Source organism: Fringilla coelebs (genome assembly GCF_963513975.1).
Source record: "Fringilla coelebs genome assembly, chromosome: 13".
Classification (NCBI taxonomy): domain Eukaryota; kingdom Metazoa; phylum Chordata; class Aves; order Passeriformes; family Fringillidae; genus Fringilla; species Fringilla coelebs.
In genome coordinates this window covers 6,713,444-6,727,034 of record NC_140039.1, presented here as the reverse complement: position 1 = coordinate 6,727,034, position 13,591 = coordinate 6,713,444, and the positions used below count along the sequence as shown (strand labels likewise).

Sequence of the window (13,591 nt, the reverse complement as noted above, 5' to 3'; positions counted from 1 at the left end):
CTGCTGGTGCCACCACCCTCATCTCTGCAGGCAGAGCTCGCCCCGTGTCATTCCCAGGGCTCAGCCCATTCTATCCATTTATTTCTATTCTCAGGACAATGCAATCAGCCACTCACTCCTGGGGTGAGAGTTTGGCTCTGGATTTTTCCCACTGCTCCTTTCCCCAGGCCTGTAGGGTTTATTCCCTGCTGACCCTATATGGGTTTTGGCTCTGCACTGAGTCCCAGAGCATCACACAGCTTTGATCCTTGCTCTCCTGCCTGTCCCAGTCCCTGCCTGCACCCAGGGCTCCTGCTAGATGCCAGTGCTGCTGGAGGCGCTCTGGAGTGCTGGGACACAGCTTGGGGCTCCCATCAGAGGGAATCCCCACCAGGATCAGGCAGTGCAGGGCAGGGGCAGAGGGGAAGGGGTCCCCACGCACGTTGTAACGCGGCGTCAGCCTCTTGATGTCATTGAGAGCCACATCGATCCCCATCACACCCAGGATGAGCTGGTTCTGGAAGGAAATGCAGGATGGAGGTGAGTGGGACCAGGGCTGTCACCTGCCTCCACCCCCCTGCTGTTCCCAGTCCGGGGACAGGGAATCAGCAGGATGGACCTCGTTCCTTCTGGGGACATGTGGGTCAGATTTGGATACTGCAGGGGCATAGGGTGGGATGCACCAGTCCCCCAGGAGCCCCCATGGGACACTGCACCCACAGGGACTCACAGCTGTCAGCTGTCCCAACTGAACTGTGAGAGCTAGCCAAGGTAATTTTGGGTCCCAGGGATGGCAGTCACCCCTGGTGTCACTGCAGAGAGGTGGTGCAGAGCAGGCAGCACCCCAGGGATGCCAGTGTCCCCCCTGCAGCCACACACACATCACCAGGGCACCTTCCCCACCCCACAGTGGCCCCACACCAGTGGCCCTACACCAGCACTCCCAGTGCAGCCAGGGCAGCCGAGTCTCCTACCTTCCTGTCACTGCTGTCCTCTGTCAAGTTGAACACTGGCAGCGTTCCTGTCACCACCAGGCCCAGCCCCTGCACAAGCACAGAATGATGTCCCATGGCCCCTCACTGCCTCAGGACCCAGGGCTGGGGGTGGGCAGCTGAGGGGGGTTACTCCCCTGACAGGGGAGATGGGGCCTGTCCTGTGCAGGACCCTGGGTGGGTGTCCCCATCCAGCTGCACCCTGGAGTTCTGTGGGACCCCAGGGTCAGTGTCCCAGCTGCACCCTGGGGCTGGAGCCCCCAGCCACATCCCCATGTATGGGACCTGGGGGGGGGATCCCCACCTGCACCTGGGGCTATGTGGGACCCTGGGGCTGGGGGTCCCTCCCTGCACCCCAGGGCTGGGGGGCCCTTACCAGGGCATCCTGGTAGACATTGGTCCACTGGACCTGCTTGGCTCGGTTCCCAGCCAGGACCATGGGTCTGCCCAGCACATCCAGGTACTCCTGTAGGGACACGGAACACGGGAAAGGACAACATGGGAACTAGATGTCTCCTTGCTCCAGCCTGGTGACACTCTTGTCCCTAAGCACACCCCAGGAACGTTAATGGGGTGAGGCTGAGCTTGGGGAGAAGGCTTGGCAGCCCCTAAACCTGGGGGCACTGGCTCCAGCTGGGACCCCTACAGGCCCATTAATGGTGCTGCTCACCATTGACCATGCACAGGCAGGGCAGGGGCTCCCCAGGCAGCACCAGCCAGAGCCCCCCAGCCATTCCCGGGGCTGGGATTGCTCCATCATGCCTTGACCACGTCACTACTGTTGCCCTGGCTGCCATCTTCTCCTGGGGCAGGTTTCCCTTTGCCAAGGAAGATCTCTGGGCGGGGAGGGAGCCCCCATGCCACAATGCCAGCCCTGCCCTGCCCTCATCACCTGCCCTCACGGCACCTCGTGCACATCCCGTAAAGGAAGGGGGCAGAAAAGAGGCAGTGAGAGGAGGAGTGGGGCAGACACAAGCAGCTCTGCCAGGCTTGGCCCTGCCCACGCTCAGCTCTGCTCTGTGCTGATTAACGCCTGATGTTTCATAATTAGTCACTCAAAAGGCAGCAGATCCATGGGGAGCTGCAGAAGATGAATTACTTAATAGCGCAGGGCCTGGCTGAGGGCTCAGCTCGGCTCCCCAGCTTGCTGCCACACTCACTGCCAGCCTGTGGGCTCTCCCCAGTGGGGCTGGGGCTGCCTGAACTCCCCCAGGCAGGGCAGCCCGAGGGGGCTCTGCCTGCCTGGCTCCCGGCTGTACCTGCGTGTTAATGCGGATGGCGCCGATGGAGGGGATTTCGAAGTAGTAACCTTGGAAAACAAAGAGAAAGGCAGCTGAAGATCCAGCTGTCCAGCAGTCTGGCTGTCCTGCTGCCGCTTCCTCCAGGGCTGCAGGCAGGGCTTTGCTGGTAGGGCACCCACTGGAGCCGAGGAGTGAGCCCAGCACCCCGCAGCCCCCGTGCCCGCTGGGTGCCAGCCCCGCTCACCTTTGTTGGCACAGGCCATCCACTGCAGCGGGGTCACGTCGTAGTTGTGCTGCCCCACGGAGAAGGTGAAGACCCGCACCTGTGGCAGAGCCTGCACTGAGGGCCATCCACTGGGCAGCCCTGTTTTCAGCACTCAGTGCTTCTAGCCAATGACAACCTCCCCAAGGACAGCGTGGCATTGCCTGCCACAGCCCAAAGAATGTCTGCAAGTGGGCAGAAGACTCCTGCAAGTGCTGGCTGTGCTGGCAGCAAGGGAGTCAGTCCTGCCCTCCAGCATCACCCTGTTGGTTCAAGTCACCCACCTCAGTGGTCCTTGCCCTGGTGCATCACTGGTCCCAGAGGGGTCTGTGCTCTCCAAGGCTGAAACATGGGCCAGAACAACCCCACCCCACAGGTTTCCAGGTACTGAGCAGCAACTGGGACCTTCCTGCTGGTTCATCTGCCTGCCAGCAGCCCTGTCCCCATGCCTGTCCCTCAGGGCCAGCACTCAGGGAGCCCACCAGTCCCTCCCCAGCATCCCGTGGTGTGCCTGGTCCCACACCTCCTTCACAAGCTGGGAGCCAGCTACAAACCCATTAGCAGGGCAGTGGCTCCATGCAGGAGCAGGCTGTTGGGGAGGGGGGATGGCAAGGAGGAGCAGAAGCCAGCAATGGAGCTGGAGCAGCCATCTCCCTCCGTGGTGAGCAGCCCCAGCCCAGCACCCAGACCCAGGGCCTCTCACCGTCTTATTGGGCCAGTTGTACTTCTCAAAGACGTCCTGCACTCGGTCCTCGCCGCCGTCCGTGAACATCATGATCATCTTGTTGCAGTTGGCACGTGTGATGTTGGACTGTGGGGCAGACACAGCACCTGAGGCCACACCTGGAGCCAGCACTGCTGGGCACAGGGCTGGATGCAGCCAGGAGGGCTGGCCCCACCCCACCTCTTTTCCCAGCCCATTTTTCTGGGGCGAGGGTGACCAGGCTGAATGGGCAGGAGGGGCACTGCCACAGGAGGGGAACGATGCTGTGGCTAATGCCACTCGGCACCTAGTAGCACCATTCATCTTTATCTTGCCTCTGGCATGGTGTCTGGTTTGGCCCCTCCACCCAGCCCTGCTAACTTTTAATAACCCAGAGGGGAGCAGCACCAGCAAAACCTTGGCTACAGCATGCCTGGAGGTAGGATGTCTCCCCAGCATGGAGAAGGAGCACAAGGAGTCCTCAGCACAGGGCAGCAGGCAGGCACTCAGAGCTGTCCCACCACCCCCAGCTGTCCCCCCTGTCCCCCAGCCCCAGCTCACGTTCTGCAGCTGGTCGAAGGCGTACTCAAAGCCAGCCTTGTAGTCTGTCGTGCCCTTGGCCACCATGCCCTGCACGTCCTCCTTGAACACCTTCTTGTTGCGGATGTTGGCCTGCACCAGGTGCTTGAAGCACGACACCGGCTTTGCCTTCTCGTTGAACTGTGAGGTGAGATGGAGGGGAGTGGGTCACAGGAAGGGGACAGGGCAGATCCCAGCAGGCACAAGCCACTCATCACACCCAGCTCTCAGGGGCAGCAGGTGACCCAGACGTGTCCCACACCCCAGGGGGGGCTGAGGCAGAAGTTTGGCTTGGGACAAATCCAGCACTGAGCTGTGGTGTAGGTGCTGGCAGTGGGTGCTCGTCTGCACCTCCCCTTCTGCAGGAGCCCCAGCTGGTGCAAGCAGCCGTTCTGCGCTGCTGTGTGTCGGCATCGGGAGCAGGTGCTGCCTCTCACAGCTTCATTTACCGGCAATGGGGCCCATTCATTAGGGGAGCGGCCATCCAGCGAACAGAGCCAGGCCAGACGCGTTAATTAGTGCCTCTGCTGGTGGCCAGACAGGGGCGGGGCAGCCGGTGACACGCAGATGCGGGGACATGGCCACTGTGCTGCGTGAGGCCGCGAGCTGGCGACGCAGCCGTGTCCCTTCTTTCTGCCCCACGGCACTCACCGAGGCCACATTGACATAGTCATCATCTGAGAGGGTGTCCAGCATCTCATAGACCGAGGTCTTCATCAGCTTGAGGGTGAGGCCGCTCACACTGCCGCTCCTGCAGGAGACAGGGGTGCTGGGGGCTGGGCAGCGAGGAGCACAGGGCTGTGCCACCCCCACGGCTTCCCTGCGGCCACTAGTGGGACAGTGGCACCCTGGCGAGCTGTGTCACCAGCCTGGCTAAGCCCAGCCGTGGCCCCCAGCGTGTACTCACACATCCACAATGATGACCATGTCCTTTGGGGAGGAGGCACCTTGGATGTACCTGTGGGGTACAGAGGGGGGTCAGCAGGGTTGACTCACTTTGGGGGCACCCTGCCTCTGCGGGGCACAGCCCAGGAGCGAAGCCCTGCCCGGGCACGGGGGAGCTGTGCTGGGAGCCCCGGGCAGCCAGGGCTGTGCTGACCCCGTGGCAAGGAGCAGGGACAAGGTGGCTGTGGGCAGGTGGCAGGGAGGACGTGGCTCCCGTGGCACAGCACAGCAGACGGCCAGCGACTGCTGCTCCACACTGTGTCAGCCTAATGAGCTCTAAATGCTAAACTCTTCCATCATCGCGAGCCTTTTCCTGAGTGCTGATTATGCTGACACACACATCCATATTAAGATGCTATTTACCCCCCTGGTAGCTTCAAAGGCCAGGCTGATTAGGTTATTTTTAGCTACAAGGAGGAAAAATAATAACACTACGTAAATCTTCCCCACTGAAAACAATTAGGGAACCCTTCCTCACCCCTTGAAACAACTGGTCCTGCTCCCAGCCCTGCTGTGCCATCCTGTGTGGGAGGGGCTGGCGCAGTGCTTAGCACCCATCCCACCCCAGACATGGCCCCTCACGGCCCCATCTCACCATGCCATGGCAGGAGCCCTGATCCTGCCCTGGCTGAAGGCCAAGGGAACCTCATTATTGGCTTGATCAGGATCAGGCCCCGTGTGAATTAATTAGTGTGTTATTAGTATCAATTACTCACCACTACTGGGGAGGACTGGGGAAGGGGCAGGCTCTGATTGTTAATCCCAGGGCCTGATGTTCCCTAATTACAAGTGATTACCCGGGTGGGATGCAGGATGCTGGCACATGGGGCCCTCCTGACACGGGTGCAGCATCCCCCAGCAGTTCCTCTCGTGCCGAGGTGCAGGACAGACAGCTGCCCGGGGGCTCCTCCCTGCCGGCGTGAGAGGGGGCTCTTGGAGCCTGTCCTGCTCCGCGGGCGGGGCTGCTGGTGCGGCACAGAGCCCGACTAAGATGCTGCCCGTAATGGGCTGTGGCAGCACATCCATCTCCGGCTGCCCGGCTCAGATGAATACCCTGGGCTCGGCAGGAGACGGCTGTGGCTAATGGGGCCATTCATCAGGGGAGGGGAAGACGGGCGAGTGGCGCCCCTGGCTGCGGCCAGGGTCGTGGCCCTGGAGCAGTGAAGGCTGTGTTCTGCCTGGAGCCCCACTGAGAGCAGAGGAGGACCCCAAAGGGGGTTCCCCCAGGTGTCCTGTCCCCCAGCATGAAGGGTGCTGCTGCTGCTCCTCCATGGCAGGGTGGACAACCAGGAGGCCAGCCTGGCTAGGGGCAGAGAGCTGGGCTTAGCTGGGCTCAGCAGCCCCCATGCCAAAACAGCCTTCCAGTCCCTGCCCTGTAATAACCTGCAAAGACACCCCAGCAGGGAACAGTTAATAATTAATGTGGAGCAATCAAAGGCAATTAACCATAGTAGCAGGGCCATTAATTTTCTGACAAGAAGAGGGGGCAGCTCCTTGTGGGCAGGGGATGGTCCATTGGGCTACAGGGCTCCCTGGACGTGTGCCAGAGGCCTGTGCCCACTCTCCTCTCCATGTCTGCAGTTTTAGGCAGCAGGTGTGGGCAGGATGGGGCTGTCGCTCCCCCAGTTCCAGCTGGTAACCAGCACTGCCACACCAGCAGCTCCAGCTGGGCTAAGGGGAGCCCATTCAATCCCAGCTCGCTTGGGGTGGGCTAAAAGGCTGCTGAGCTATCCCTGAGCCACAGCCTGTGCTGCCTGCCCATTCCTCTCCCCCTCCTCCCAGCGCACGGTTTCCAAGCCAGTTGTTATCTCATTTGGATGGGAATGCTGGCCAGGACTGAGTGCCAGCAGCCATGGCTGTGCTGAGGGGGCACAGAGCCCTCTCCACACTTTCATCTGCACCCAAGGATTTATCTCTCCATCCTGCTCCACTTCCCCAGGAAGAGGGAAGGGGAGAAGGAGCTAATGCCACAGCTCAGATGCCCTGCCTGCATTATGGTGCCCCTTTGCCATGCCCAAATGCAATAAAAAGGGGAGGGAGCTGGTTGCCCAGGACCCTCCTCCCCACCCAGCACCCCCTCACCAGGGCCGCCGGCGCACGTCGTAGAGGTCGATCTTGTTGGGGGCTCTCCATGGGGTGGCTGTGGGGACAAGGCAGGCAGTGAGCGAGGCAGGGCTGTCCTGGGAGGGGGACAGGGGGACACGGGGGACAGGGTAGAGAGATGCCCAGGGCTGAGGAAGCAGCAGGCTCAGGTGGGGAGCTCACACCAAAGGCTCTGGCACAGCACAGTTACATGTGTCACACCAGGCCCGGGGGGGCTCATCCACACGGAGCAGGGGGAAGGGGCTGGGCTGCCCTTGGCCACAGCCCCCGTGTGCCACTGTCCCTGTGTGCCACAGCCCCCGTGTGCCACAGCCCCCCCGGCACGCACCGGGGTAGTAGCGGGTGACGCCGGTGGCGCTGCCGAAGACCTGCCAGAGCAGGGAGGGATCCTCCTTGCGGTTCTCGATGAAAACATCCTCCAGGGCCTGCGTCCAGTTCAGCTCGTTCAGGATGACGGTGGCTGCAGGACGCAGAGACAGAGCTGGGTGAGTGGGTGGAGGGAGCAGTGGAGCTGGGGGTGGGCTGAGGGGTGATGGGGATGGCAGGGAGGAAGGTGATGGGGACCGGTGTGTCCCCTCTGCCCCTTCCCAGAAAGAAGCCCATGGGGGCTTTCCAGCTTCTCCTACATCCCCTCAACACCCCCCCCCCCCCCATCCCCCACTTCCACACAGCTCCAGCACCACCCTGCTGTGTCCCTTGTCCCCAGATAAATGAGCCACTCTCCAGAGCTCCCCAGAGTGCTCACTGTCCCCATCTGCTCTGGGGCAGACACAGCCATCACTGGGGACAGCTGGCCTGCCATCTCCACTCCCTTCCCAGCACAACTCCCTGTGCAAGCCTCACTCCCTGGGGACAGTCACCGGCTGGGGAGCCCAAGGCTGGTGTCCCCACAGGCCGTGTGGAGCCTCTCAGGCCCACTCTGCATTCCCACTGGCCCTGCACCTGACACAAAAGCAATTAAGATGCCAGCAAACAGCAGTTTTAAATTATTCAGCTATTAAAGCACGAGATAAGCTGCTGGCAGCCCCAGCCTGTGATTAATCAAGGAGGGCTGGCAGAGTGCAGGGGGGCCATGTGGTGTGGCAGGAATGGGGCTGGCTGGCTGGCAGGGAGCTGGGATGGCACCTCCCTGTGCTCCCAGGGGGACCCCAAATGCTGTGGGAGAGAAATCCCACCATGACCACTGGTGCTGGGTTGCCCCAGAACTGCAGCATGGAGGAGCCAGTGGTGGGTGCCACGGCAGGAGCAATGAGCCAGCAGCACCTTGAAACCAGGCACTGATCCCTCCTGGGAGACCCTCAATGCATTTTTGGGGTGCAAGAACTCTAAGGAGCACCCCATCTCTTTGGTATGGGGCAAAACAACCCAATGTGGTGCTGCAGGGGAGCCAGTGTGCATTTGAGCAGTAAATTTAGCTCTCCTAAGCCTCCCTCCCACACTTGTCCCTTCTGGAAACACCGTCATCACCCGTTCCAGCCTTCACTGTGGTCCCAAGGCACTGGCAGGATGTGGGTAGGTTTCCTAGGATGAATCCTGGATCCTTCTATCCCAGCATGACTGCTGAAGAATTGTCTTTCCCTCAGGCAGCCATGCCTTCAAACCATGATTTACTCTACCCGTATCTCCCCAGCCATTCCTCAGCGCTGTGCCCACACACAGTGCTGTTATCTGGGCACCGAGGATGATTTCTTGTTTGGCTCTGACACAGGATGTGGTTTTTCCCAGGAGAAGTGGCTATGAGCCGGCTGCCAGGCTGCTGCCTGCCTGGAGCAGCCCTGGGCAGTGCTGCCAGCCTCAGCTGGGCACCGGGCTGGGCCCTGACACATCCATGATAGCCCTGGCAGCACCTACACACCCAGACCCTCGGGGCCATCAGCCACACCAGCTGCTTGTACTGAATGCGACTCACATTGTCCCTGTGCCCAAACACAGCCCTTCTATTATCTCTGAGCACGAATGCAGCCCCTACACCTTCCCTAGGCACGAATGCAGCCCCTGTATCATCCTTGTGAACAAATACAGCTCCTACTCTCTCACCATGTGCAGTGATGAAGCTGTGTCCCTGCTTGGGATAGCTCCTGTCCCTCTCAGTCCAGGGCAGAGCTGCCAGCCCCATTGGTGACATCCCTCTCCCCATCTCGTCCCTGTCCCCATCAGAGTAAGCCCAGCCCCGCCCTGCCCGTGAGCGATTGCATATTTAATTAAAAACGGCGCAGTAAATAAAGCACATATAGGATGTAATTTGTGTGTGTAGCGGGGGGTGACGGCGGCGGGCGTCGCCGCAGGGTTTAATCAGCGTGCCAGGCAGCGATAGCGCCTCTCCGCCGGTCCCAGCGGGACCCGCTCCCGCCCACAGCTCTGCGGGGACTCGCCACGCTCTCTGCTGTCCCTGGCAGGACGGGGGGCCCCCTGTCCCCACCCCAAACCACTCTCAGTGGAGCAGCACTTCCCTGCACCCTGGATCTCTGGAGCACCCTGGTGTGGCCGCACCTGGCCTGATCCGTGTGCCCACACACTGCCTGTGCCTGCAGCCCCTTTCTGGTGACAGTCCGTGCACTGTCACCCCCCACTGCCACATCCCCTCTCAGAGCAGCTGTGAGTCCTGGAGCGCGTTCATCTCCAGCTTGCTCTGTCCCAGGGCGCCTGGGGTGATTCATGTGCCCGTGCCGGGGCTCCAGCCTGGCAGGCGAGCAGGGCTGGGGAGGAACGAGTCATTCCATCCCGCGCAGCCCAGCCGGCTCGCACGACGTGCTCCAGGAGCTGCCTGCCCTGCGCCGGCCGACTAATAAAGCTAATTGCACATTCCTAATCCAGCGCTGCCCCGGCGGTGAAATCGCCGCATCCGTGCGGCTCCGAGAGCAGCCGTGCCCGTAACGAGGCGGGCACCGGGGACGCTCCGCTCGGGGCAGCAGCGTGAGCGCGGCCCCCACGGCCACCACCACCACCCTCAGCAAGTGCCACTGAAACACAGGGGTGGGGACAGCCGTGCCCCGGATAATGTGCGGCCACGGGGGACGCCCATGACAGCAGAGTCCGGGGCTGGGCGCAGGATGCGGCCGGCGGGTGCTGGATGCCCTCCAGCCGGGAGCAGTCCCAGCTCGGAGCCGAGCAGCCACTAGAGGGAAATGGAGACCGACTGTCACCATGTGCCACCGCAGCAGGGCTAGGTACCGGAGAGATCTGAAAGCTCAGGGACCGTCACAGCGCTCGGTGGGGACTGAAGCTGGTGTGGCACATCCTGCACCATCCGCCCGTCCATCCATCCATCCCTGCCCACTCCCGGGCTGGCCCGCCAGCCCATCCCCGTTTCTGGAGCAGCCTCTGCCCTGCGGCAGCCACAGGGGCACGGCCGCAGGGCTGACCGACCCCCCTGCAGCAGACGCTTAATCAGCTACGGGGTGGCATCACGCTGTCCTGCAGTCACCCTTGGCTGCCTTCCTGCGGGACTGCAGCTGCTTTTTCTCCCTTTTCATGACCTCAGCACCAAGTAGGCTGAAGACAGGCAGCATCTCTGCTTCACCCTCTGCCACTGCCCAGCCATGTCTCACTCCCTCCTACAAGCAGGTTGGTGCTGCCTCTGGAGCTGCTGCTGCACAGAGCTGCTCCACCCCTCTGAACGTCTTTGGTGCCCACTTTGAGCTTTCTTGAGCTTTGCTGGGCTCTTCTGCAGGAGGATCAGTGTGGGCACAGCTGAGCTTTCCCCTGGGCCATGATCACCACCTCTCCTTCGCGCCCCATCCCTTCCCCAATAACTCCTAATCCCCAATCTGCCTCTTTTCCCTGTGCTGAGCTCTTGAGAGTCCCTGGGGAGGGACACATTGTCACCTCAATCCTGATATGGTGACTCTGCCTTGTTTCACTACCTGCCTGTCTGGGAGCCAGTCACCAAGACCCAGAGCTGATGGTCCCTGGGGCTGCAGTGCTCCAGGCAGGAGATGTGGATGCCCAGCCAGGCAGCACGAATTGGAGAGGGTGAGGAGGGGCACTCACAGCCTTTGTAGATGTCCGTGGGGATCTGCACGGCAGCGTATGAATAGTTAACCTTGGTCTTGAAGTTGTCATCATCGGTGAACTCCAGCTTCAAGGAGTTGGACTTCTCCCTCTCAATCTCTTCTCCATCGGGGTCATCCTGGGGAAGGAGCAGAGTGCATGGGGTCACCCAGGGTTCCAACCCTGCATGGATGTGGGAATACCTCCACCTGAAGCCCATCACCAAATGTTTTGTGGGGCAGACCAGCCCTGCTGGATCTCGTGTAGATTTGGCCTGCCAGGAGTGGGTGGGCACGAAGGCGAGCACTGGTTACCCCTTGTCTCTCCAGCTTTGGTAGCACAGCAGGTATTAAATCAGACATAGGAAAAAAAAAATCAGAAAAAGGCCTTGAAAATCAATTAGCAGCAAAAGGCAACTATCAAAGAGCAAATTAAAACGGAGTGCAGCTTAGCGCTCTGTCAATAAGCAATGCAAACAATATTTAATTATGGTGGAGAGACGGCGAATTCCCCACTGCTGGTGCTGGAACACACTCCCTCACCTTCCCAGCCCTCCTCTCCATTCCCCAGCCCTGCTGCCAGCATGGCACTGAGGGTAAAATCCCTCTGGAAAGGCAGGCAGGGCTGAGCTGGTACAGGCAGAACAGCTGGGTGGCTGCAGACAGGGGACAGGGTGGGAGCTGGAGCACGGGGCCATGTGGGGAAGAGTGAGAATGGGGGTGGAATCTCCCTACAGAGCTGGAGAATTTGCCTCTGCTACCCCACCAGGAGCAAAGAAACACAAGAGAAGGTGCTGGCTCTGAGCTGCCCATCCCTGCCACGAGCCCAGCAGCTGGGGAAGGCTGTTTGCAGCCAGCTGGGAGATGTTCAGGGTAGGAAGGAGGGAGAGGAGGATGCTGCAGCACCTGCTCTTTGTGCTCCTGAGCTACATCCCTGCTGAAGAGGGGCAGGGACACAGAGCTGCCTGTGCCATCCACAGGGAACGGTGCCAAGGCCAAACTGGAATAGACACCTGAAGGGATGCCCCACGCTGTCCACAGCAAAGACCCACAGCACCAGGGAACACAGGGGGTAGGGCATGGTCCCATCCTGCTGCTGTCTATGGCCCATTGCAAGCATCTCTCCCTCTGGCCAGGCTCCCCTTGACAAAACAAGGGGAACAAAGACCTGAATTTCCCACAGGAAAAGCCATATATTTAAAGGAAAACTACGGGTTTGGGAAGCAAACTATGAAGCTCATTTAACACCCATCCTGGCCCCCTCCTTCTTTGCCCTTCAGAGATGACATGGAGAAATGTCACCTCCCCTGCAACACCTCCAGCCAGCCACTAAGGTGGTGACATTCCCATGACATTGAGAGGGGTGGCCAAACCATTCTCCACAGCTCAGGAGAGTAACAGGATTGATATGCAAGGTTTGGGTTTAACTCCAGCTGTGAGTGTCACACACTGCCCAGCCAGCCCTGGTGTGGGGGCTCCAGCTGCCCAGAAAAATGCTGAACTCAATTACAGCTGCACTAGCCAAGCAGGAGGCAGGCAGGGACTGTTCCCAATTCCCTGGAGCCACCTCTCTGAGATCAAAATCCAGATTATGCTCTCAATTTCACGTAAATCTGGAGAAAAGGCAAAAAACCCCGACTGCTGGAGCCCCTGCAGAGTGGTGATGCTGCAGGAGCCAGCACTCCAGCCACGTGCCAGGCTGTGGGCTACCCGGAGAGTGGATCTGGCCCCAGGCCTGCTGTCCATGGGGCTCAGCCCTCTGGGGAAAGCACACACAATTTTCATCCCTGCAAACCTCTCTGAGCACCAGACAGGATGCAGAGGTGCCTGCTGAAAACAGGCTTTGGGATAAAGCCATGGCCTGAGGGCACCTGCAGCACCAAAAACTCCACTTTGACACTAAACCCTTTTTTTTCCTCAGCCCAGCAAATTCCTGGTGACAGTCCCCCATCCCTCCCCATCTCAGATCAGCAGGGCACCCTGCCACAGCCCATCCACTGCCCCTGTCTCCACCAGCAGCTGGAAAACCCAACCCTCCCTCTTTCCCTCATGCTGGCATGGCTATTCCCCACTTCATGGGAGCTGGAACTACTGTATATAATTACTGCTTCTCTGTTTATCATTATTCCGTGATCTCACCCACTTCTGAGGGGCTAATTTGTATGCTGCCAGGTTTGGTGCTGTCTGGCTGCTCTCATTCATGGAGCTGGGAAGAGGCACATGTATAGATCTTGGGGACAAATACACAGCTATCTATACGTGGGGCACTTCATGCATCACTGACACCTATATGGCAAACAGAGCTGCAGAAAGGGCTGATGTTATCCAAGCTACGTTTGCCCTTTATCCATAAATCTCCCAACCTCAACTGAGTTATTTCTGCTTAAGCCAGGCTGAATTTGGCCCCTGAAAGGGGTTAATTTCCAGCCACATGAAGGCAGGTGAAGCCTTCACCAGCCCAGGCAGGGAGGGGAGGATCTGGGATACAAAGAGACACCTTGAGAAGGCCGAGGGAAGAAATCCTGCATCAAATTGAAATTAGAGCAGAGCAGATGATTCAAGTTCTCCCAAATTTACATTGCTTTAACTGTGAGCATCTCGGCAGGCCCCCAGCCAGATCTTGCAGCATTCCTCATCATTACATTTCAAAAGAACTTGGAAACATCTATTTATCTGTTACAGTATGTACAACGTAACACAAATAGATGCTACAGTTTGAATATATTATTTGCTACACACCATTAGAAATCGACGCCAGGGCAATATATCAATATGATACATATTTACTGCTTCAGCAA

General features: G+C 59.5%; 1 protein-coding gene across 3 annotated transcripts in view; it reads right to left on the bottom strand.

The window, feature by feature from the left end:
• Positions 1 to 13,591, bottom strand: part of CACNA2D2 (calcium voltage-gated channel auxiliary subunit alpha2delta 2) — a 210,763-nt gene that overhangs the window by 14,698 nt on the left and 182,474 nt on the right. For all 3 annotated transcript variants that reach the window (XM_084214700.1, XM_084214701.1, XM_084214702.1), the window contains 12 exons: positions 10,795 to 10,933; positions 7,133 to 7,264; positions 6,784 to 6,841; positions 4,664 to 4,714; positions 4,408 to 4,507; positions 3,739 to 3,897; positions 3,178 to 3,285; positions 2,457 to 2,535; positions 2,231 to 2,280; positions 1,348 to 1,437; positions 954 to 1,022; positions 422 to 496 (listed from right to left, as the gene is read on the bottom strand). In XM_084214700.1, the coding sequence (XP_084070826.1) occupies positions 422 to 496; positions 954 to 1,022; positions 1,348 to 1,437; positions 2,231 to 2,280; positions 2,457 to 2,535; positions 3,178 to 3,285; positions 3,739 to 3,897; positions 4,408 to 4,507; positions 4,664 to 4,714; positions 6,784 to 6,841; positions 7,133 to 7,264; positions 10,795 to 10,933 (1,110 nt within the window). The remainder of the gene's footprint in view (positions 1 to 421; positions 497 to 953; positions 1,023 to 1,347; positions 1,438 to 2,230; positions 2,281 to 2,456; positions 2,536 to 3,177; positions 3,286 to 3,738; positions 3,898 to 4,407; positions 4,508 to 4,663; positions 4,715 to 6,783; positions 6,842 to 7,132; positions 7,265 to 10,794; positions 10,934 to 13,591) is intronic.